Source organism: Ceratotherium simum, chromosome 26, assembly GCF_057802395.1.
Source record: "Ceratotherium simum simum isolate JZ-2026a chromosome 26, ASM5780239v1, whole genome shotgun sequence".
Taxonomy (NCBI): Eukaryota; Metazoa; Chordata; class Mammalia; order Perissodactyla; family Rhinocerotidae; genus Ceratotherium; species Ceratotherium simum.
In genome coordinates, this window is record NC_141925.1 from 4,049,450 (window position 1) to 4,071,533 (window position 22,084).

Genomic DNA, 22,084 nt, shown 5'->3' on the forward strand with positions numbered 1-22,084 from the left:
GGTTTGCGCCGCCCCGAATCCGGAGCCGGGGCCTCTGCCCGTCGGGCGCTGCCCGCGCGTTCCTGGAACTGGACTGGGCGGAGCAATCAGGGCCTGCGGAGAGGCATTCCTGCTGCCCTCCCCGCCGCCCAGGGCCGCGGGGGGCCTGGCCAAGGTGACCCCGCGGGAGGGAGGCGAGAGGCCCCCGCCCCCTTGGCCGACGCGACCTCCTCCATCTTCCCGGTCTCCGGGGCTTTTCCTCTGGGCCCGCACGCCCTCCCTCCAGTCCTCCGCGCGCCCGCCCCCCTCCCCGGGCTTCCCCGAGGGCGGGACGTCCCTTCCCCCGCCACCCCCGGGCCACCTCCGGGCCGTGTCCTAGAGCTGCCCTCGGGCCGGGGGCGGGGCCGCGCGGGGGGGACCCCAGGATGGGGCCGAGGCAGACGCGCGCCGCTCGGCCACGGCCTGGCGCCCCCTCCCTCCCGGTGCCCGCTCCCCGCGGCCGCGCCATTCCCCCCCAGCTCCCCTCCCCCGGCCCCGCGCCGGCTCCTGCTGCCCCCTCCCCCCGACACGCACGCCCCGCCTGGCAGCTGGCGCCCCGGGCCTGGGGCCGCGGCGGCGAGAGGGGTTTGCTGGGAGGGCGGGAGGAAAGCAGCGGGGGAGGGAGCTGGGAGGGAGGCCGCCCCCCGCGCCCCTCCTCCTCCCCCTCCTCCGCGGCCCGCCGGTCCCTCCTCCCGCCGCCTCCCTCCTCCCTCCTCCCTCCCTCTCGCAGACATCCCCGCACGGCCCGGCCGCCGCGGCCACCTTCCCTGCCCGAGCTGCAGATGTGGCGGAGCGGCCGGGCGCCGGGCGGCCGTGCCAGGGGAGCCCGCGCCCCGTGAGCCTCGCGCCCCGGCCCCCGCCCGCCCCGGCCCCTCCCCTGCTCGCTCCCCGCCGCCCCCCGACCGCCGGAGCCCGCAGCCGGGAGCCCGACCGCCCCCGCCGCCGAGGTAGGAAGCCCCCGGGCGTCGCGCTGTGGGGACAGGGACCAGGCGGGGGGGCTGGCCTGTCGCGCGGGGACGGCGGGGGCTGCGGGGTCCGAGGGTCGCCTCCCCCTTCCGCGTCCGCGCCTCGCCCCGGGCCATTGTGAGCCCTCGCCGGGGCCCCTGCGCTCGCTCCCTTGCTCGCTGGCTCGCGCACTCCCTCCCTCGCCGGCTGCCCGGCCCCGTCCCTCCGTCTCTGTCTTTCTCCTCCCTCCCTCCCTCCCTCCGTCCGGAGGCCGGGCCGAGCCACGGCCGGGCCCGGGGCGGGAGCAAACTTCGGCGGGAAGTTGGGCGGCCGCAGTGGGGGCGCGCTGCGGGATGAGAGGGGGCCCCCCGGAGCCTGGGCATGAAGTTGTCTGGGGCAGCCGGGGCTGTGCCGGGGCTGCTTCTAGGACGAGGTTTGAAAGGTGTCTCATCCCTCGTCCCGCAAGTCTCCCCCTGCTGCCCCCGGCTAGCCCCAGCCCTTCCTTGGGCCGGGGGAAGGAGGCATCCCAGAGGTAAGGATGAGGGTGCTGCCGCGTCAGGGCTGGTAGCTGGAGTCCTGTCCAGCACTTGTTCCTCCCCTGCCGTCTGGGTGGAAGCAAGAGGGCCTGGCAGAGTGGGGAGAGCGGGGGTATCCAACCCGCCTGAGGGAGGGTCTGGAGGGGGCGGGGGAGGGGGCGAGGCAGGTGCATCCCGACTGAGAGAGATGCCTGCGCCCTGCTTCCCCGCTGGCCCCCTGGGATGGGGTTGGAATCCAGGCTGGCACCTGGAGGCCTTGGCACGCTGCCCTGCCCAGCCGGGTTCTCAGGCCACAGCAGGGTAGCATGCTGCCTGTCCAGGAGTGCCTGCCTGGCCTGGCCACCAGGCAGCGATGGTTGCAGGGAGCTGCCTGGCCCTGCCCTGGGGCCTGGGAAGCGGGAAGGGATCCTGGGAGGAGCCCTGGGCCCTCAGCCATCTCAGCCCAGGATCTTGGCTCTAAAGGGAAAGCTTGACACTGAGGGGGCAGCCAGGCCAGCCGGGGACCTGGCCAAGGCCTGGGCTCCCGTGGTGCTTGGTCTGGGCCAGGAACAGGGCCTGAGCTGTGGTCCTTGAAGGCAGCCATCCTGAGGGTCCTACATGCCTGTCCTGTCATCCTGGAGGGAAGGCGGTGCTTAGCCGGCAGCTAGGGAAGACAGCCCAGGAGACACTGCTCCCCAAGGGCTTCCTCAGCCCCCAGGCTCAGGGAAGGGGAAACTGGCCCCTTCAGTCTACCCAGGCGCCCAGCCCTCCCCAAGCCCCACTGTGGTGCCACAGTGCCACAGCTGTTCCAGCCCAGCCCACACATCCCTCCCCATGACCTCGGAGCCTTCCCCCTCTGCTCCTCCTTCTTTCCTCGGGGCCCAGGCCTGCCGGGCCTTCCAGCTGGCCCTGGCTCGCACTGGGGGAGGGGCTGCACCTGGGGACAGGACACCCCTTTCCGAGCTCCAGCCCAGCTCATTTCACAGCCCACCCTCAGCTCCACTTGGCCCTGTCTGCAGCCAGCCAAGCAGGAGGCAGTGCCAGGGGGTTGGAGCACCCTTTATTGGGGTGGAGACCCCTTGGAAGCAGCCCTGTATTCCTTAGCCCCTTCCCCTCCTCCTCCTTTCCAGAGCTGCCATTACCGCTGACCCTCTGACCCCCCCATGCCTGCCCGCCCTTCCCTGTCTGTGACCTTTGACCTTTGGTGTTAAATCCCTCCAGCTGGGTCTCTTTGGCCCCTGAGTGACCCTGGCGCAGGCCCCCTTGGGGGCCTCTCCCTACTCCTGGCTGTCTACCCAGGGACACCTGCCAGTCCCTCCTTCACCGATGGGGCGGGGGTGCCCCAGAAAGCTAGACAGTGAGTCACCCCATTTCCAGGCACCACTGCTCTTGGGGTCAGTGGCTTTGGGGGATTCACTGGAGCTGGGCCACAGCCTGGAGAGTGAGTGGGGAAAGCCCCTGGCCTGGGAGTCTGATGTCCTGGATTTGAGTTTTGGCTGGGCCACTGACTCCCAGCAGTCCTTGGGCCAGGCTCCTCCCCTTTTTGGGTCTCAGTTTCCTCATCTGAAAAAACCAAGGGGTCAGACAAGGTGAGCTTCCTGAGCTCCAGGGTCCAGGAGAAGACTGGAGGAGGGAGGGGCTGAGAGCGGGGATAAGGCCAACAAAAGCCAACTCTCAATTATCCGTGGGTGGAGCCAGTATGAATAACTGGATGCCACAGACATCCCAAAACCTCATTTTAAACAATCGTGTGAACCACGTCCCCCCAAAGCTTTTGTTATTTCTAAAAAGCCCAGCTGCAAACGGGTAGCCGGGTATCCGTAGCCGCAGCGCTGTCTTCTCCCGCCTGGGCTCCCTCGCGGGGAGTGCCCTCCACAGACTGGCCTGAGGAAGACCGAGCTCTGCCAGGGCCCCTCCTTGGGGCCTGTGGGGAGGTGTGGACCCCTCTCAGCCCCACGGGCGGCCCCCATTCTCCCCTCTTCCCTCCTTCCCTGGCCTTGGCCCCAGGCGGTGGGAGTGTCTTCTGCCACCTAATCCTCCCAGGGTCTGAGCTTTGGTCTAGAAGGAAGACTGTTTTCCTAACAACATTTTCCCATGTGCCTTTCCATCTACCCTACTCGCCTGGAATCCAAATTTCCCACATGGGTGAGGGGGCGGGGACGGGTGCCTGGCAGAGTTTGGGGCAATCCCAGGATTCAGGATGAGGGAGGGTGGCAACAGCTGTGGCTGGGGCACCAGATGTTGGGGATGGGCCTGCAGTGGAGCTCTTGGGGAGGCATTTGGGGTGGAGCCCTGGGCGTTGGGACGCACGCTGGGGTTGGGGGCAGACAGCTGCTCCTGGCTCTCCCCTCCAGCAGGGGATGACTCCCCAGGGTCCTGTGTCCTGGAGGAGGCTGAGGAGGCCCCTCACCCAAGTGGGAAATTCGGATTGCAGTGGAGAGGCCCTGAGCTGGGTGGAATGGGGGGCCCTGCCTTTTCCGAGGCTGTGGGGAAGCCTTCCTCTATTTGGGGTTATTGTCATTTTATATTTCACACAGATAGATGACTGAGGCCAGAGAGATGACCCTGGAAGGTACTGGGTAGTCCTCCCTTCACCCAGATAAGTGCCCTTCTCAGAGGTGGGGAGTATCCCTAGCTGGTGAAGGGGGACTCAGGCCAGCCAGAAAGATGCTCTCCCCCATCACCCTGAGTTGCTTCCCCTCCCAGGGCTTGTGAAAGGGCCTCCTAGAGATGGGCTGCAGCCTAGACATGTGTCTGGAGGTTCACCTCTCTGAGAGCACCAGGGCCAGGCGCAACGGGATACCCAGCCTTGCCCCAGCCTGCTGCCAGCTCAGGGTGTGGGGGACCACAGCTCTTGCAGGGCCCTTGGGACACATCTGCCCCAGTGGTTTCCGAGGTGGCTGCCTCAGCCCCACCCTGGGAATTCCCATTCAGGTGTGGCGAGGGCGGGACTCAGGGTTTTCAACCAGGACCTCTAGGGCTTTGCTGATCAGCCAGGGTTAGGGATGCGGGACAGGAAAAGACTTGCTGGGGGGGCACAGCCTGGAGTTGACCCAGGCTTCTCTCCTGGCTCCATCTGAGCCCTGTAAACCTCTGCTGTCTCTCCAGCTACTAAGAATGCCAGCTTAGGTCCCCAGGGGTGGGTGTGGGCGTAGGGAAGTGGGTCAGGGGACGGAGCAGCGTGGGAGGATGCCTTGTGACAACTCTCTGAAAAAATCAACACAGTGCCTTCCAGTGGCCCAGTGGACTTTGTGGGCGTTGACATCTGTCACCTGAAATTGCCACATTAACCTTGTGAGAGAGATCCATTGATCCCTGTTTGACAAATGAGGAAACTGAGGCTCAGGATGGAAAAGGGCCCGTGGGCATCTGGGCTTGCTATGGCTGGCCGTGTGTGTATGTGTGTGCGTGCACGTGCGTGTCTGGTGGCCAGCTTCCCAGGCTGAGGAGGGTCCCTGCTCTTGAGGGGAGCCCGAGCTGGCCCCAGCAGCTGAGTGCACTGGGGCCCGACCCTCCACGCTGATCCTTGGCCTCAGCTCCAGACCACTCCATGGGGGAGGAGAGGCCTGGCACAGGTCTGCAGGGGTCCCCAGCGCTCCTTCCCATTCCTGCTCTAGGGCTCTGGGACCCTTCCAGGGGAACTCTGGGAGCCTCCCACAGCCAGTCCCCAGGGAACCCCAGAGGTCTGACCTGCCATCCTGGCGTCCTGGCTGAGATGTTTCTCTTCGAGCTCCCTCAGACTGGGTAAGGGAGAGGTGCTGGCTCTGGGCATCTTGAGGGGCGGGGAGCTCTGGCCTTCCACTCCCCCTCCCCCTCCCAGATGGGATGAAGGGTTCTGGTTAACTGGTGGCCAGGCTGGGAGGAGCCTGGGGGGCACAGAGATGGCAAGTGATTCCAGTCGGGGGGAACTTCCCATCTGCTCCAGATGCCCTGCTGGGGGACGGGCAGAGGGGGCTGACAATCTTCCAGTGCCAAGACTGGGGGCAGGTGGGGGGTAGGCTGGGGCTTCCTCAAGCCCTTTGTCTTCACTGCCTGAGAGGTCAGGTAGTACCTGCCACTGGCTCATGAGTGTGTGACGTGTGTGCACACGTACTCCTGCCTTGGCAGATGGCTGCCTGGGGAGGGGACTCAGACCTGGCCCCTGGCCCCCTCCTCCAGTCATGGCCAAGGGCGGGTGGGAGCCTGCAGAGGCCCCAAGAGGCTGCTGAGCTGCCTGAGTCAGCCCTGGGAGCCTCCAGGAAAACAATCTTGCCCGCTGACCGAGGGTCTCGTTTGCACAGTGCACTCACAGGCTGGTGCCCCATGGGGACCCTGGGAGTAATGAGGCTGCCAGCAAGGACTGGGGCGCCAGAAACTGAGCCTCAGAGATTTGAGGGCTTGGTCCGGGGACACTTGGGGTGAGGGAGGGACAGAGGGGGACCGGAGCCTAGGGCTGTCGGGCCCAGGCCCCTGGGAATCCCTGCAGCTCCACTCCTGCCTCCTCACCCACTGCACGGGCATGACGTGGGGGCAGCTGTGAACGGAGGAAGGCTCTCTCCCTTCCCTATGTTGTCCACCTGGTCTGGCGTGCAAGTCCCAGCCAGCCTGAGCCATTTCTCCCCTGGGCCACTCCCTCCTGTGTCCAGAGCCCCACTACCCACATCCCCATACTTCCAGGCTGACTGACCCCAAGCTGTGATGTCCCCCTCCCCCCAAGGCTGTGGGGCCCCCCATTGTGTTCGAAACTCCCCGCCACCCCAGGCTTGCTGACTGTCTGTCTGCCAGCCCCACCCTCCTCCAGGCCCCAGCACCACCTCAGGATACCCAGTGGTCACCCTGTATGGTGCTGTGGACCCTGGGCCCCAGAGGCCTGGAGCAGGCCAGGCCAGGCAGGGCCCTACCCAATGGGTGTTTCCTTTTGGGTTTGGAGGCTGCCCCCGCCTTCTGGGCTTGCTTTGCTGCCTGGAGTGGACAAACGGGGAGGGCAGGGGTGGCCGGGAAGAAGGGCGTGGGGGTGGAGTCAAGTTTGTGCCAGAGCCCCTGCTGGGCCTGGTCTTGCCCAGCTGTTCTGGGGTGGGCTCTGTGCCAGTGCTGGGTGGGAGTGGCAGGAGATGAAGCTGGGGGAACTGGGCCCTTCCAGTCATCCCAACTGCCCAGGGTGGTGCTGGCCACCTCGCCCTTGCCCAGGTCTGCTCCTGGGCCCCTTGCCCTGGACAGGGAGGAGGAGGCATCTGTGTCAGGGCCCAGGCCCTGCCTCTCACCTTGATCCTGGGGAAGCACTCCCTTCTTTGGGCCTCAAGTCCCTCCATACCTACCCATCCCACCTGGCTGGTGAGCACCATGAGTTGATTCAGTCACTCAACACACATTCAGTGAGTGCCAAGCGGTCAGGGAAAGCGAAGGACAGGTGTGATGGTGTTGGTTGGGGGGCGGTTAGGATGCTTGAGCTCCAGTCCTGCTCTAGGCCAGCCCCTCCTTTCATGGGTGGAGAAACCGAGGCCCAGAGCCTTGCCCACATCAAATTGGGGCAGGCCTGGTTTTCTGGCTCTGAGCCCCCAGTGCTCTGCATTGCAACCCAGTTCACACTGGTGGAAAGAGTGGGCTCGGTGTGGGGGCTGTGGGAAACGGGCAGCTGTCTACTCTGTGAGGCCTTCTCTTCAACACCCCTAGAGGGCTCAGAGCTACCTGGGGCCCAGAGATATCTCTGCCTGCTCTAGGCCTCTCTTCTTGGAAAGAGGCTCCAAAAGCCAGGCGCAAGGGGTGAGTGCCTGGGGCCAAAGGTCAGGGGACAGTGCATATGACACTCTGTGTGCAGGGCCAGGCACCCAGGGCGTGCCCAAGAACTGGTGAGATTGTGGCATTAGTGATGCTTTAGTGACCCGGAGTGAGTGTGGCAGGCAGCACAGGGCCGCTGCAGGGCTAGGGACGCTGTCCTCAGCAGTGTGGGGACAGAGGCAGGTCCTCTGCTCAGCTCTTAGGCACCTGGAAGAACAGCCCATGTATAGCTCTGAAAGGCTGAGGCCAGAGAGGGTATATCAGGGAAGACTTGCTGGAGGAGGGTGGCAGCTGGAGGAGAATATGGGAATGGAAGGTTGTGAAGCAGGAGCTGGCATCCAAGAGGTGAGCATCAGGCTCACAGGAGGCAGGGAATCCTGGGAAAGGAGGTGCTGCAGGGGAGAGCCTGGGGACAGGAGACTCTGGGCTGGAAAGGAAGATGGCACTTTCTGTGTAGAGCACTCTGTGGCTCCCCAGTGCGCTCCAGGTCCTGGCCCAGCCTCCCTCTTGGGCCTCATCCTCTGCTGAATGACAGGCAGGTTCACTGTGGGTTGATTGGGGCCACACCCCCAGGCCTCTGCAGTATTGGGCCCTGAAAGAGTGTGGGCTTTGGAGCCTGGAGGTGGATCCCAGCTGTGCTACTTAGAGCTCTGTGACCTCGGCAGATGACTGAACTGCTCTGAGCCTGGGTTTCCCCATCTGGAAATTGGGGAGAATAGCACCTAATTTGCAGGGTCGTGAGGATGAACAATGGTGAGTGGGAGGCATGCTGGCCGAATAGAACTTGTTAGGAGCCCATGTTTCCTCTGCCCCAGCATGTCACTCCATGTCCACGTGGCCGACTCGGATCTGCCCCCCACACTCAGCAGGAGCAGCCCACCTCTAACACTGTTTCTCCGCCACCCATGTTTCCTCCACGGAGGTCTGGGTGCCCTTCACCCTCCTTCATCTGTGGGCTCCCCAGAACCTAGCGGAGGGCCTGGTGCTGGAATGCATAACTGAGTGATGGGGTAAATGAGGCGGAGGGAAGGGCCAAAGTCCAGAGCCCGCCTTGCCCGCCTCCCGCTTGAGTTGGCAGGTGCTGTTCAGTGGGCCTGGTGCCTGTCCCCAGGTGGTGGGGGGGGCGGGCCTTGGGCAGGGGCCCCCAGGACTTGGGAGGTACGCGTGGGGTCGTCCTGCAGCCTGGCTTGGTTTGGGAAGTGCACTGTTGCCTTCCCGTGGGGACCAGGCCTCATCCCTGCTCCCCACCCCCCCATAAGGATTCCTGGGTCCTGGACCCTGACACTGGTTACCTGCCATGTCCCGTATGTACTGTGGTTGTGCATAGGTGTGACACATATGTGTGTGCCCGTCCACTCCTGTGGGACACTGGCTAACGCCTTTGCTGGCGCAGAGAGCTCTGGCGGAGTGCCCACCCCTGCCCGCCCACTGTGAGTGGCAGGGCTGCTTGGCAGGGCCTGGGCTGCCTATGCCTAGGCCTCGCTGGGTGTGTGTCCCTGTCTGGCTCCCCAGTGCCGGCCCCTCCCAGGGATTTGGGCGGCCTGGGCCCAGCCCTTCCCTCACTGCCCCGGTGGGTGGGTGGGTGGGCGGGCGTGGGGGCTGCTTGGCGGGCTTGCCTCTGGCTGAGGCCCAGGTGCAGGCAGTGCTTATGGCCCCACGCACCACCTCCCCTCCAAGCTGGGCAGACAGGAAAATACCAGACATAGTTGTGCAAAGGTGGCTGCAGGCAGGCAGGCAGCAGGGGGTGGGGGCCACCAGGCCAAGGGGAGGTCTCTGTGCCAGGCTGGCCCCTGCAGCTGGATGGGCATGCACATCTGTGTCAGTGTACATGTGCAGGCCGAGGCCTATGTGTGAGCTGCTCCCCCAGAGCCTGGTGTCACCCTGCTAGCGTTGGGGAAGGAAGTGCATCTCCTGGGAAGCAGGGGCTGGTGAGGGGCGTGGGGGGAGCCAGCTGCATGCTTTCCAGCTTCAGCGCTGCCTCAACTATCTGGGTGACATTGGCTGGCCAAGTTACTGCATGGGGCACCCCCAGCCCAGGGCCAGGAACAAGAATCCTCGGCTACCAGTTGCTGGCACCTCCTGTGTGCAGGCACTGGGCCAAGCTTGCCCTGCGGGATGCCCCGCATCCCCACCCTGCCCAATGAGCTGGCACCTTATCGTGGTGCCTATTACCGACAAAGAAACCAAGCCTCAGAGGGAGCGACAGGGACGCATCTGAGGCCCCACAGCCCGGAGCAGGGGTCACCGGAACCAGGTAGTATGACTCTGGGTAGTGTTCTCTAAACACGTCCCAGTGGAAGTTCCTGGCACACACCCCTGCTCAGGTGCTGCCCAACTGGGGGCTTTCCCGAGGCCCCATGGCCAAGAGCAGGGAGCTCAGCCCTGGCTGGATCACCTGGGGATGCTTGCACTCCTGCCGGGCGGGGTCTGCCCTCCCAGGGGATCTGGGGAGGCCCCGGTGCTGGCTGAGCGCCCATCTTGGGATAGGGGAGAGACTGCCTGCTGAGCAGAGGTTCTCAGGGAAGGCGGACCCCACACTCTTCCAGGAAGTGTTGCCTGCCCTGGCCCCTCTCCTGGGACGTGCTGGGCGGAGGCCTCAGGATAAGCCCCTCCCCTGAGTCCTGGGAGGAGGCCTGCTCCGGCTAGGGCTGCTCAGATCCTCTCCCGGGCCTCCCAGGGCTCTTTCTTTGCTGCAGTCATGCTCTGGAAGGTGGCTAGGTCAGCTGTGGCCACTGCACAGGGTAGCAGAGGCCTGAGGCTGTCTGAGGGGCACAAGCTGGTTTAGGTACACACTAAACTGAAGCCCAGGTCTCCCCAATGAGAGTGACTGTAGTGTCTGTGGGTCCAGCGAGAAGGGCCAGTACCCCACTCAGCTGTCCTCACAGCTCTAGACTCAGCAGTGGTGACAATTCATTTAACAAGTTTGATGAAGTACCTACTCTGCGCCTAGCACTGTTATAGGCGCTTAAAATTACATCCTAATGGGAAACACTGCATACTCATTGGATGAGCATCACTGCATTGATTGCTCCCCAAGACCCAATGGGGGGTATCTTATTACTATCACCCCATTTTAGAGATGGGGACAATGAGGCTCAGACTGGGAGGTGACTTGTCCTAAGTCACGTGGGCAGGAAGTGGCAGAGCCAAGTTGGAGACTCAGGTGGTCTGACCCATACTTGGAGCCCTGCTCTGCTGCCTGGGCAGGAAAGGGGGCCCTGTGAGGATGAGGCCTGGCCCTGCCCCTGCCCCCAGCCCCCTCCGCTGGGCGGCCGAGGAGGGTGGAGCTCTTGGCCAGAGCAGGGAGCCACAGCGGTTCCCAGGAATGCGGGGCCGCAGGGCCGTTTGCTTTGGCAGCAGATCTGCCCCCAGCTCTCCAAGCCTCCCTGTGGGCCTCCTCAGTCAGCCCCTCCAGCGCCCACCCACTGCCTGCTGCCCCTCCTAGGCTCTGCCTCCAGCTCCCACAAACCCCTAGGCAGGGAGGGGGTGCCAAGTGGTGCTCCTTTGCCTGCCCCTCCCCACATCCATGGGCACAGGAGGGGATGATGGTAAACATGGCTTCTGAACTCACCTGGGCTGGAAACCCAGCTCTGCCACAGACAAGCTGTGTGACCCTGGGCAGTCCCTGAGCCTCAGTTTTTGCATCTGTAAAATGCGGGTGAAACAGCACCTGCCTGACTGTTGACAACTGGCTGTTGATGCTGTCCTGTGATCTTCACCCATGGCTTCCAGTCCTGGGCTTGCCACCCACTTGTGCAACCTGGGGCAGCAGTCTCCCCCTCTGGCCCTCAGCCCCTCTGTAAGACCAGCATGCTGACAGAGTGATGGTCCCAGTCACTAGACATGGGGGCACCCACGGAGCAGGCCAGAGCTGAGGGCACAAGGGAGCCCAGGAACTTTCTTCTGCTTTCCATTCGATATCAAGAAAGCCATGTGGGTTTTTGAGAGGTGCATCTTGGGCCCTTGTCCCTAAGTCCTAGGCTGGAAGGGCCACAGCTGACCAAAGGGCAGTTTCAGGAGTACCCCAGGAATAAGGGGTGGCCTTCCTGTTGCCCTTGACCACACTGATACATTGGTGGTCACTCACCTGGCCCCATGCTGATGTGTGGTGAGCCGGGAGAGACCCCATCTTACAGAGGACCTTGTCCTCTCTCTGCTTCTACCAAGGAGACCCTGAGTGCTTCTCAGAGTGGGTGTGCCGAGCTCCGCCTCCACCCACATAGGCATCCTCCCAGGCTCAGGGCCACCAGCTGCCCTCCCGCAAGCAGAGAAGGAGGGGCTTTATCCAGAGCAGGATTCCAGCCCGCTCCTGTCGGCTCCTGTTAGCCTGGTGACCTTGAGCCTCAGTTTCCCCATCTGCACCAAGGGAAACCGACAGCATCTACTCACTATAGCCGTGTCTGAGGGTTCAGAGAATTCACGGACAGACAGTGCCTGGCACATGGTAGGTGTTCCACGGATGTTGACCTGGGGCCTCAGTTTCCCCGAGTGTCGGCCGGCAGTTGGAGGGCGCAGGCCCCGCCCAGAGCTCGCCCCGCCCTCCGGGGGTGGGCCGGGCCGCAGGTAGCCGGGCGGCGGGGACTCCCGGGGCGCTGCGCTGGGGGTGTGTGCGCGCGGCGGGCGGGCGGCGGGCGCACAATAGCGGCCATTGTCTCGGCCCCGCCAGCGGGGCAGGCGCGGCGGGGCGGGGCCGGGCCCGAGGGCCAGCGCGGCCCACCCTGGGGTGACCCCTGCCGCGGGGGGAGGCCGGCCGGGGTCCAGCCCGCCGCCGCGGTGGTCCCCGCGCGCCCCGCGCTTCCTCCCGCTCCGCGGCCCTAATTAGTTCCTTTCGCAGCTGGAGCTGCGGCGCGGGCGCCCGGCAGCGCGACCACCTTGGCGCCGCCTCCCCGGCCGGCTGCCTGCGGGGCGGGGGTCAGGCCAGGAGGGACCGAGCGCTCGGGGGACCTCACAACCCCGCGCTAGTCGCATCCCCTCGGAACCAGCGGGAAACTGAGGCCAGGGGTTCCGCAACCCCTGGGGAAGGGACTGTGCGCTGCGCCCCGGGGTAGCTGCTGGTGCCGGCCTTGGGGCTGTGGGAGAGGAGTGGCTCCTGCCCCACTGCCGGCTCCTCCACTGGTTAAGAAACTTGCCTGCACCCTCAGAGCAAGGCAGGTCACCCTTCGGAGCGTCCCTGTCCTCCTCCAGAAAACGGGACACCGAGTGTCCATCTCCCCGCCCTCCTGGTGGTTGTGAACGTAAATCCGATGGTGGGTGTCTGGTCCCGGAGGTGATCACAGCGGCAGTCCCGGGGGTCCAGGCCCTGAGAACGCCCTCTGGGCCTCGAAGGCCCAGGAGAGCCGGACCCTGGCTCTCGCCTGTCCCCCTTCACCTAGCCCAGGAACAGAGCAGAGCGGAGCCCAGAACCAGCTGCTCATGGCCTGGGGGGTGGAAGGGGACACTCTGAGGTTGGCCAAGGTCAGAACAGGAGTGGGGTCACAGGCGGTCTTTCCTCTGGGGTGGGGCCGCCACTGGGAGGAAAATCTGGGTGGGGCCAGCCTGGGGTGGAGAGGGTGCTGGGAGCTGTGGGCTTTTGGGGCGGCTCCTTCCTCCTTTCCCAGGAGTGGGGAGGGGCAGCCTCTGGGCAGGGCTCTGGCTTCCATCAAAATGAACCCCTGCCTCCCTGGGCAGAACCCAGTAGCAGGAAGTGGGGGGTAGGGTGGGGTCTCTGAGGACTGGGCCTGCTGATTAAGGGGGATGATTGAGTCCCCCCCACCTTGGGCACTGTGCCTGGCCTGCCCCTGAGAGACAGGCCTCTTTTGGGGCCCTCCCTAGTTTAGGTTGAGGCAGTGTCTCCTGCAGGTCTTCAGAACAAGATGACCCAGGGCTTTTCCCCACCTTGCCCCAGCCTGAGGGGGGTGCAGTAGGGCAGGTGCCAAAGGATGTTTTTTTGGGCAGTGTCAGCAATGAGAGTCAGTGTCAGTTTGAATTCCCAGTTCCCAAACCATCCTGCCCTCATGGTCCCCTTCTCTGGAAGGTTGGGTTGGGGGTGGGGGACAGAGGCTGTGGGGAGGCCTGTGGCCCTAGGCCAGCCCAAGGACCAGGCCACCAGCCCTTCCTGGCTCCTGAATTCTTAATCAGCATAAATATTTACTTCCTTCCTCCCCTTCCAGGCTCCCAGCACAGAGGAGCTTCAGGGAGGTTGGACTGGGCCTGTGTCTAAAAATAAACAGGTGGAGGGACAGGCAGACACACAGACAGACAGACAGACATAACTGGGGGGTGGGTCAGGCAGAGGGCAGCTCCCTGCCCAGCCAGAGGAGTGGAGGGGGCCCAGGTCCATCTGTCACTGTCACCCACCCACCTGCCCGCCTGGGTCTGGAGCTCCTGAAGGACAGAGTGGTGGTCTGGTCCCAGCCCCTCTCGCATCGCTGCACTGGCCCATGCATGGCAGGGGTGGGGGGTGGGGCAAATCCAAACAGATCCGATGGCTCCCACCTGAGGGAGTTTAACAGGGTCAAGTCAAGTCACAGACCTGGGTCCCATGGCCAAGTGCAGCCGCCTGGGCTCTGATAATGCAGCTTCCTCCCTGGGCTCAGAGCCTCCAGTGTTAGCCATGTTTTAGTGGGGTCCTGGGATGTGTCCTCAGAAGCAGAGGGTCCTAGTGAAGGAGGAGACTGCCTTCTTCCTTGGGTGCTTGGAGGGTCTTGGCAGAAGTGGAGCTCGTCTGGGGAGATGGATGAGCCGGGGCTCAGAACCGGGTGAAGACGGGTTTAAAGTTGCTGAGTGGGGACGTGGGGGCTGTCTTCCCCCGTCCTGCTCCATAGAGAGAGCTCCTGGCAGCTCTGCATGGATGTGGGCAACACTGGCCCCAAGGAGACACACACACACACACACACACACACACACACACACACACACACACACTATGCAAGGTCTTTCGCCATGGGGTGGTTACGGGAATGTTCTGTATTAAATTGTGAAACCCAGATTCAATGAATGGCAGGGGTATCTTATAGCGGTGGCTTGTTTAGCAGATAGATGCTCATGCTGCAATCATCTCACTTAACACAGGCAAGGAAAACACTGTTTCCCTGCATGTGAAAAGATTGTCTCTGGAAGTTTGAATTTGGAATGAAGTTACTCTGCTCTTGGGTCATTTATATGTGAAGAAAATTGCACCATTGAGAAAATGGTGAAAATTCTGACATGAGAACTCATAGTAAAAGAATATCATCACCAGTAAAAAATAATATATGTATACATTTTACTAACCACAGACAGAGCTGATCCACTTCCCCCCCACCCTGCCCCTGTCTGGGCCACAGTCCCTAGCTGCCCCCTGGTGGCAGCCCAGCGCCCTGTGGCTCCCTGTGCCTGTGGGGACCTCTACTCTGGACATCACCTGGGAGGCAAGGCCACATGTCTGCAGCCCCACCCCTTGGGGCCAGGCTTTGCACAGCTTGCCTGGGACAAGCTCTCAGCCTGGTTCCCTCTGAGGTAACCACAGATGCCTAGGTGGCCCGGCACGGTGGGCGCTCAGCACTCAGTAACTGAGGACCACTAATGGGCACCTTGGAGGACACTCATTGGTCCCCTGGCCTGGTTCTGGGTCTTCTGGCTCAAACCAGGCATGTGTCCCAGGCATGACTTCCCACTCAGTCAGAAGTGACCTTTGAGACTTGGCTGGCCAGTTCCAGGGAGATCTGGCCTTGAATCTGGTGACTCGGCCACTTCCTATCTCTGCAACCTGAGGCAGTGTCTCTAAAACTTAGTTTCATGGCAGAATAGACTCTATCGGCTTTGCTTCTCAGAAGAATCTCATGGGAAGTGGACATGGAAGCTCTGAGTAGGTGGCAGGCTCTCTATGATACCCGCTGTCTAGGGCCACTCAGAGGGTCTCCCAGGGAGACAGCCCTCACACTGCCCCACACCCACTGCCTCTCTGCTCCTGGGGGCTTTAATGGATGCAGCTCGAGGAGGAGTTCAGGGTCATAGTGTCACAGCACGGCTCCTGTCCTCCCCCAGGTTCCTGCCTGAATCCCAGCTTGGGAGCCCCCAGCTGCCTGCTGCCACCCCCAACCCCAGCCCCCCATCACCATGCACTCCTTGGACGAGCCGCTCGACCTGAAGCTGAGCATCACCAAGCTCCGGGCGGCGAGAGAGAAGCGGGAGAGGACGCTGAGTGCGGTCCGGCACCGAGCTCTGCACAGGGAGCTCGGCCTGGTGGACGACAGCCCCACCCCGGGCTCCCCGGGCTCCCCACCCTCAGGTGCTGCACCCCGGGCAGGGCAGGGTTCCCTGGGCCCTGATGGAGCTGTGGCAATAGGAAGAATGTCCAAGTTGTGTCCACCTGGACGTAACTGCAGCCCCTCCCAGCTTCCGGCTTAGAGCGCTCCCCACACTCTGTCCGTTCATCCCCTGCAGTTTATCTTTGGAGGTAACGTTGTCCCCTGGAGGAGGGGACTGACTTGCCCAGCTCACAAAGCTGGCGCAGCTGAGCCAGGAATTAAACTGAGGCTTCTGGGAGGATTTGAAGCAGTTGGTAAGGGGAGCGGGGGATTCACAAGTAGTGATAAAAGGCCCTGTGACCCAGCTCCTGGGCTTTGAGGCAGTGCGGCTGGTCAGCCAGGTCAACAGATTGGGGACCAAGTCCAGCAAGTGCTCTCAGCGGGTGCTTGGGGCTCTGGCCTTCTGTTCCGGTGGACCCTGAAAACCAGATCTACCACGTCTGGGCTGGAAGGGTCTGGAAGCAGCCCAACCAAACTTCTCATGTTACAGAAGGGAGCACTGAGGCAAAGGGGTCCAGGAAAAGTTAGAAAGGTCCCTTCCTGTCAAGATGACGGGGAGCCAGGGGGCTTGGGTTCTAGTTCCTATTCAGTTCTCCTCCCTGTGTGCCAGCCATTCCCAGCTGTAAAATGGGTACTTCCCACTTCCCGTCTTAACTGACGGCTAAGTTCTCACCAGCGTGGTCCAGGGGGGCGTGGCAAGGCTGGTGTCTGCTTCCAGGGTCAGAGGTGGGAGGGCCTGGCCCACAAGGACTCCTGGCTCCAGCACCCCTGAATCATGCCTCTCCCTTAGGCTTCCTGCTGAACCCCAAGTTTCCCGAGAAGGTGGAGGGGCACTTTTCGGCAGCCCCTCTGGTGGACCTCAGCTTGTCGCCACCGTCTGGGCTGGACTCCCCCAATGGCAGCAGCTCACTGTCCCCTGAGCGCCAGGGCAACGGGGACCTGCCTGCTGTGCCCACCGCCCCGGTAAGGAGGGGTGCGGGTTCTGGAGAGAGAAGGTGTATTGGTTTCCGGGGGCTGCCGTAACAAAGGACCACAAACTGGGTGGCTTAAAACAACAGAAATGTATTATTCTCTCACAATTTTGGAAGCTAAAGTCCAAAAATCAAGGTATGGACAGAGCCGTGCTCCCTCTGAAGGCTCTAGGCTGGGAGCCTTCCTGCCTCTTCAGCCTCTGGAGGCTCCAGGCGGTCCTTGACTCCAGTCTCTGCCTCCGTCGTCACACTGCCGCCTTGCCTCTGTCTCTGTATCCAAATCTCCCCTCCTTTCTCTCATGGAGACATCGGTCACTGGATTTAGGGCTCCCCAGTCCAGTCTGACCTCCTCTTCACTTGATTACCTCTGCAGAGACCCTGTTTCCAGATAAGGTCACACGCACAGGTATGGGGGGTTAGGACTGAGAGACATATCCTTGTGGGGGACACAACTCAACCCACTGCAGTAGACAGGGAGTCCAGGCCCACTGGCCCAGCGGGGCACTGACCAGCTCTGCCCCTTGCCCTGTCACCCCAGGACTTCCAGCCACTGCGCTATCTGGACGGCATCCCCAGCTCCTTCCAGTTCTTCCTGCCTCTGGGCTCCGGGGGGGCCCTGCACCTGCCTGCTTCCTCCTTCCTCACCCCCCCCAAGGACAAGTGCCTCTCGCCAGAGCTACCCCTGCCCAAGCAGCTGGTGTGTCGCTGGGCCAAGGTGAGTGGGGGCCGGGAAGAGTGGGGTATGGTCCAGGGCAGGTGGCCCCATGTGGGCTCAGAACCCTCCCTGCCCCCGCAGTGTAACCAGCTCTTTGAGCTCCTGCAAGACCTGGTGGACCATGTCAACGACTACCATGTCAAGCCCGAGAAGGATGCGGGGTACTGCTGCCACTGGGAGGGTTGTGCCCGCCACGGCCGAGGCTTCAATGCCAGGTGAGGGAGGGCACCAGGTGAGGGGGGGGTGAGAGGGGCGAGAGGGGTGGGGGGGAAGGGCGCAGGCATCCAGCCAGCTGAGCCGCATTTCCATGCCCTCCCTGGAGCAGGTACAAGATGCTCATCCACATCCGCACGCACACCAACGAGAAGCCACACCGCTGCCCCACCTGCAGCAAGAGCTTCTCTCGCCTGGAGAACCTGAAGATCCACAACCGGTCACACACAGGTGAGGCGCTGGGCTGGAGGGCGGGGGCCGGGTGGGCTGGCCACCGGCGGGGTGCCTGGCCATCCCAGAGATGAGGGACACAGCCCATCGCTTAGCAGTCCCTTTTGGGTACCACTTGCTGGGGGCACTCACCCTGTACATGCAAGAGCACAGACACATCGTCCTGTGTCACACTCGGCATTGCTATTCGGATGACTGAGGCCACCTATGACTTCAGACAGTGTGTCTGCTCCCCACCGTACCCCAACACACAGTATGCCAGCACTGGGCAGCAGAGCCACACCCCTAATTTTAAATTACCTAATCACCACATTAAAACAAGTACAAAGAAATAGGTGAAATGATTGTAATGATATATTTTCTTGAAGCTAATATATCCAAAATGTTATCATTTCAGTATTTTTAAAAAATCACTGAGACCTTGAAATTCTTCATTTTGTACAAAATCTGCAGAATCAGTGTTTTTTTCCCCTCTGGTGTGTATTTTACACTCACAGCACATCTCAGTTTGGACCGGCCACATTTCAAAGGCTCATAGCCTCATGTGGCTCCTGTTGTGGTCAGTGCAGGAGCAGATGGTTAGTGAATCCAGCCATTTTGCTGAATACGACCAGATAAAGGGCAGCGGGCACTCACGCCAAGCTCATTGTAGGCTGAGCCCCTAGTAGGGTCTTTATGCAGGTATATGATCGAAGTCATCGGTCTGCCTGTTGAAGTGGTCATCGTCATCCACAATTTGAAGTATAGGACTCAGGCCAAGGGCACGCAGTCAGGCCACAGCAAAGCTGGGGTGACCAGGCTGGCATCTCGCAGCTATGCCACACTGGCCCCACCTGGGGTCAGATCTTGTGCCAGGTGCTGGGGACACCACCCTCCAAATCGGACAGTTGGGCTCTCAGGGAGATCTTAGTCTGGGGGAGGGTCCTGGGGGCAGGAACCTGGACTAGGGAGACCTGGGAGGTGGGTGAGCCCCTCACACTGGCATGGCCTGCAGGTGAGAAGCCCTATGTCTGCCCCTACGAGGGCTGCAACAAGCGCTACTCCAACTCGAGTGACCGCTTCAAGCACACGCGCACTCACTACGTGGACAAGCCCTACTACTGCAAGATGCCCGGCTGCCACAAACGCTACACGGACCCCAGCTCGCTGCGCAAGCACATCAAGGCCCACGGCCACTTCGTGTCCCATGAGCAGCAAGAGCTCCTGCAGCTTCGCCCGCCCCCCAAACCCCCGCTGCCTGCCCCCGACGGCAGCCCCTACGTCAGCGGGGCCCAGATCATCATCCCCAACCCTGCCGCCCTCTTCGGAGGCCCCGGCCTGCCTGGCCTGCCCCTACCCCTGGGCCCCGGCCCCCTCGACCTCAGTGCTCTGGCCTGTGGCAACGGCGGGGGCGGTGGGGGTGCAGGGGGCATGGGCCCTGGGCTGCCAGGCCCCGTCCTGCCCCTCAATCTGGCCAAGAACCCGCTGCTGCCCTCGCCCTTTGGGGCTGGTGGACTGGGCCTGCCTGTGGTCTCCCTCCTCGCTGGCTCCGCTGGCGGCAAGGCCGAGGGGGAGAAGGGGCGTGGGCCAGGGCCGGCCAGGGCCCTGGGTGTGGAGGGCCGCAAGACACCCCTCGAGAGGACTGAGAGCAGCCGCTCCCGGCCAAGCCCTGATGGACTTCCCCTGCTGCCAGGCACTGTGCTGGACCTGTCCACGGGTGTCAACTCGGCGGCCAGCAGCCCAGAGGCACTCACTCCTGGCTGGGTGGTCATCCCACCAGGTTCCGTGCTGCTGAAACCGGCCGTGGTGAACTGAACCTGGTGGACAGCTTCCCGCCACCCAGCCAGCAGCTGCCGGCCCTGCCCCTGACGAACGGAAACTCTTCTGTGAAATAGCAATAACGTCCTCCTGCCCCTGTGGCCTGGTTGGCTGTGTTCCCCCGGCAGACCCAGCCTCAGACAAGCTGGGCAGCCAGGATGGTGCTAGAAGGTCATTGCTGGCGTCCCAGGCTCCCAAGGGAGGAACAGCTGTGCTCCTGGGTGCTGAGGCCTTGCTCACCTCTGGCCCTCCCCCTGCCCTGCCCTCCACCCAGCCCTCAGTCCCTATGGTCCCCAACCGTGGTGCCTCCCTCATCCAGTGGCCAATCTGGGCAGGTCGCCCTCCCTCCCTGCCTTGCTTACCTGCCAGCCACGTCCCCGCAGTGGGGGCAGCTGGGGTGGCCTCCCTGCTGCCATGGGGCTCCCTCCCCACCCCCTTCACATGGTGAGCTGTGATGAGGAGCCCCCTGGGATCAAAGCCCTACTGCCTCCTGCCTAGCCTTGCTGGGCCCCTGCTCTGGAGGCTCCTTGGACCCCTTTCCCTCTGGTCCACCCTCCAGAGGGAGAGCAAGACAGACGCAGGCCCTGGCAAAGCCACAGGAAAAAGCCACCTTATCCCTATGACAAGGTGCCTCCCCGCGTGGAGAGGGAGGCCCGCTCTGCCAGCTGCCCCTCACCACTCACCCCTCGCAAACAGCCAGCACGGCCCAAGGGTGGCCCCTTCTCTGGGTTGACAGTGCTCTCCAAAGTGGAGGGATAGCTGAACACCCACCTACTCCTTCACCACTGGGCCTCCCCTCTCGAGTTTCGGGGAGCCCTGCGAGTGTGGGGAGCAGAGCCCCGAGCGGGGAGGGGAGGAACAGGTGAGGCTGGGCCTGGCCTGGGGCAGTGCCACCCTATACAAGCAGCTGCAGTGTCAGGAGGTGGGAGGCTGGCTGAGGACAACCCCAGGCTGGGATGCAGCTCCCGTTCTGGGGACGCCAAGCCACAGCCAGCAAGCAAGCGAGGGAGGGCTCCAGGACAGTGCTGGGCATAGGAGCTTTCTGGAGGCCATGGACTGAAGGCCCTGGGCCTGGGGGCAGTGAAGCAGCCAAGGATGGCCATGGGAAGGCCTGGCCTCTCCGCCTGGGAAGGGGAAGATGGAGGAAGTTGTGACACGGCCATTTCCTTTGGCTTTTCCCAGCCAAACCCCTGTCTGAGAGGTGTCCCCCCCTTACTCCCACCCCCTGCCCGGCTCTCCCCCCATGGCAGGGGCTGGAATAAGCTAAGGATGCTGGTGTACCACGTGCCCCACAGCCATTGCCTGATCCCACCAGGCCCTGGGGACACAGCATGTGCTTCTCCCATCCTGAGTCCTTGCTGCTCCCTCCCTGGAAGTGGCCTGGTGCCATCTGGGAGGCGCTGGAGCTCTGGCTTCTTGGCCAGCCCTGTCCTTGGCCACAGTAACCAAGCACTCCATTTCCTCGGCTGTAGAACAAGGGAGCTGCGGAACAGCAGTGGGGTCTTTAGCAGCCCTGCAGTTCCAGGGCCCCCTGCTGTTCCTCTGAGCAGTTCTGCTGACCCTGCCCTTTCCTAGACTGCCCTTCTGTCCCAGAGGGGTCACCCTGACCCAGCCCGCCCTGACAGGGCCCCGCAGTGCTGGCTCTGCTCCTCGAAGGGGCTGTGAGCAAAGCAGGAAGGAGCTGGTCTCCTTTCTTCGGGCCCTACCCAGGACCCAGGCACCGCCCCCATCCCCATTAAGGGCCCCAGGCCTTAAGTCCCCGGCTGGGGGGTGAGGGGTTTGAGACTCAAGCCCAGGGAGCAGAGGAACAGGGCACTGGAAGGTGACATTAGCTCAGCATGTGACTTGGTGATAGACCAGGCTCGGAAGGGCCGGTGTATGTGTTGTCGTTGGTTTGTTGTTGCACATTCCAGGATATCAGTATTTTAACAGGTTCTAAGTGCCTTTCTATTGTAGCTTATGTTTTTCCTCCTCTTGGCTCCATTGCTGTTAGCATAGAGTTTAAAAAAAAAGAGATAAGCTAATGACTATAACAATATATTCCTCCATGTGAGAGGAAGTTTATAAAGAAACAATAAAAGTGAGTTGCAAAGATGGTTTCTGTCTTGGATGTGCCAGGAGCTGGGCCACCTGATCCAAGACCACCTCCAACTGCCCTGGGCCTGGCTCTTGGGTCACTCACCTGACTGTAGTACCCAGAGGCCCTGTTCTGGGGCTTCCTCCCGACCCTGTGGGTGCCACCACCTCTCCATCTTGCTGCTGGGCACTGGAAGGGAAGGGCAGGAGGGGTGCTCCCTCAGGTGCTGAGGGAGCACAAGTGCTTGGAGTTGAGATGGAAGATTCCAGACAAAGCGTCACAGGTTCAACCTCATCCACCACCTGCTGTGACTGGTGAGTGCCTTAGCTCCAGGGAGACCCAGCTCCAGGCCTCAGTCCAGTCAGAAGCTGGCAAAGACTTTTCCCCCAGCCACACGCCAGAGCCTTCCACCCAGATTACTGAGATGCTAGAGTCGAACCCAGCTCAGGGAGAGGTGGCCTCCGACAGAGCTCACGGGTCCAGGGCTCTTCCCAATGGAAGGGGCAGGGGCAGACCTGAGGATGGTGATGCCACGGGAGGAGCCTGGTGCTGTGACGGCAGGGGTGGCTGCGTCCGGTACG

General features: G+C 62.5%; 1 protein-coding gene across 4 annotated transcripts; it reads left to right on the forward strand.

Annotated features, from left to right (window-relative positions):
• Positions 1–698: 698 nt before the first annotated feature.
• On the forward strand, positions 699–21,521 carry GLIS2 (GLIS family zinc finger 2). 4 transcript variants are annotated; one of them, XM_087449557.1, is made up of 7 exons: positions 703–965; positions 15,237–15,480; positions 16,290–16,462; positions 17,009–17,185; positions 17,267–17,400; positions 17,508–17,629; positions 18,624–21,521. In XM_087449557.1, the coding sequence occupies exons 2-7, from the start codon at positions 15,309–15,311 to the stop codon at positions 19,421–19,423; spliced, it is 1,578 nt and encodes a 525-aa protein (XP_087305683.1). In that variant the 5' UTR covers positions 703–965; positions 15,237–15,308; the 3' UTR covers positions 19,424–21,521. The 4 variants fall into 4 exon arrangements, with proteins under 4 accessions (XP_087305681.1, XP_087305683.1, XP_004438176.1 ...); XM_004438119.3 differs by having other exon boundaries at positions 707–965; positions 17,511–17,629; XM_087449555.1 differs by having other exon boundaries at positions 699–965; positions 17,009–17,400.
• Positions 21,522–22,084: the final 563 nt, after the last annotated feature.

What these genes read in the sequence shown, in the direction of transcription:
- GLIS2 (XM_087449555.1), top strand. Translation starts at nt 15,309, where the DNA reads ATGCACTCCTTGGACGAGCCGCTCGACCTGAAGCTGAGCATCACCAAG. An exon ending in GGCCGAGGCTTCAATGCCAG is followed by an intron (nt 17,401 to 17,507) that starts GTGAGGGAGGGC and finishes CCCTCCCTGGAG; the next exon opens with CAGGTACAAGATGCTCATCC. An exon ending in CCACAACCGGTCACACACAG is followed by an intron (nt 17,630 to 18,623) that starts GTGAGGCGCTGG and finishes CATGGCCTGCAG; the next exon opens with GTGAGAAGCCCTATGTCTGC.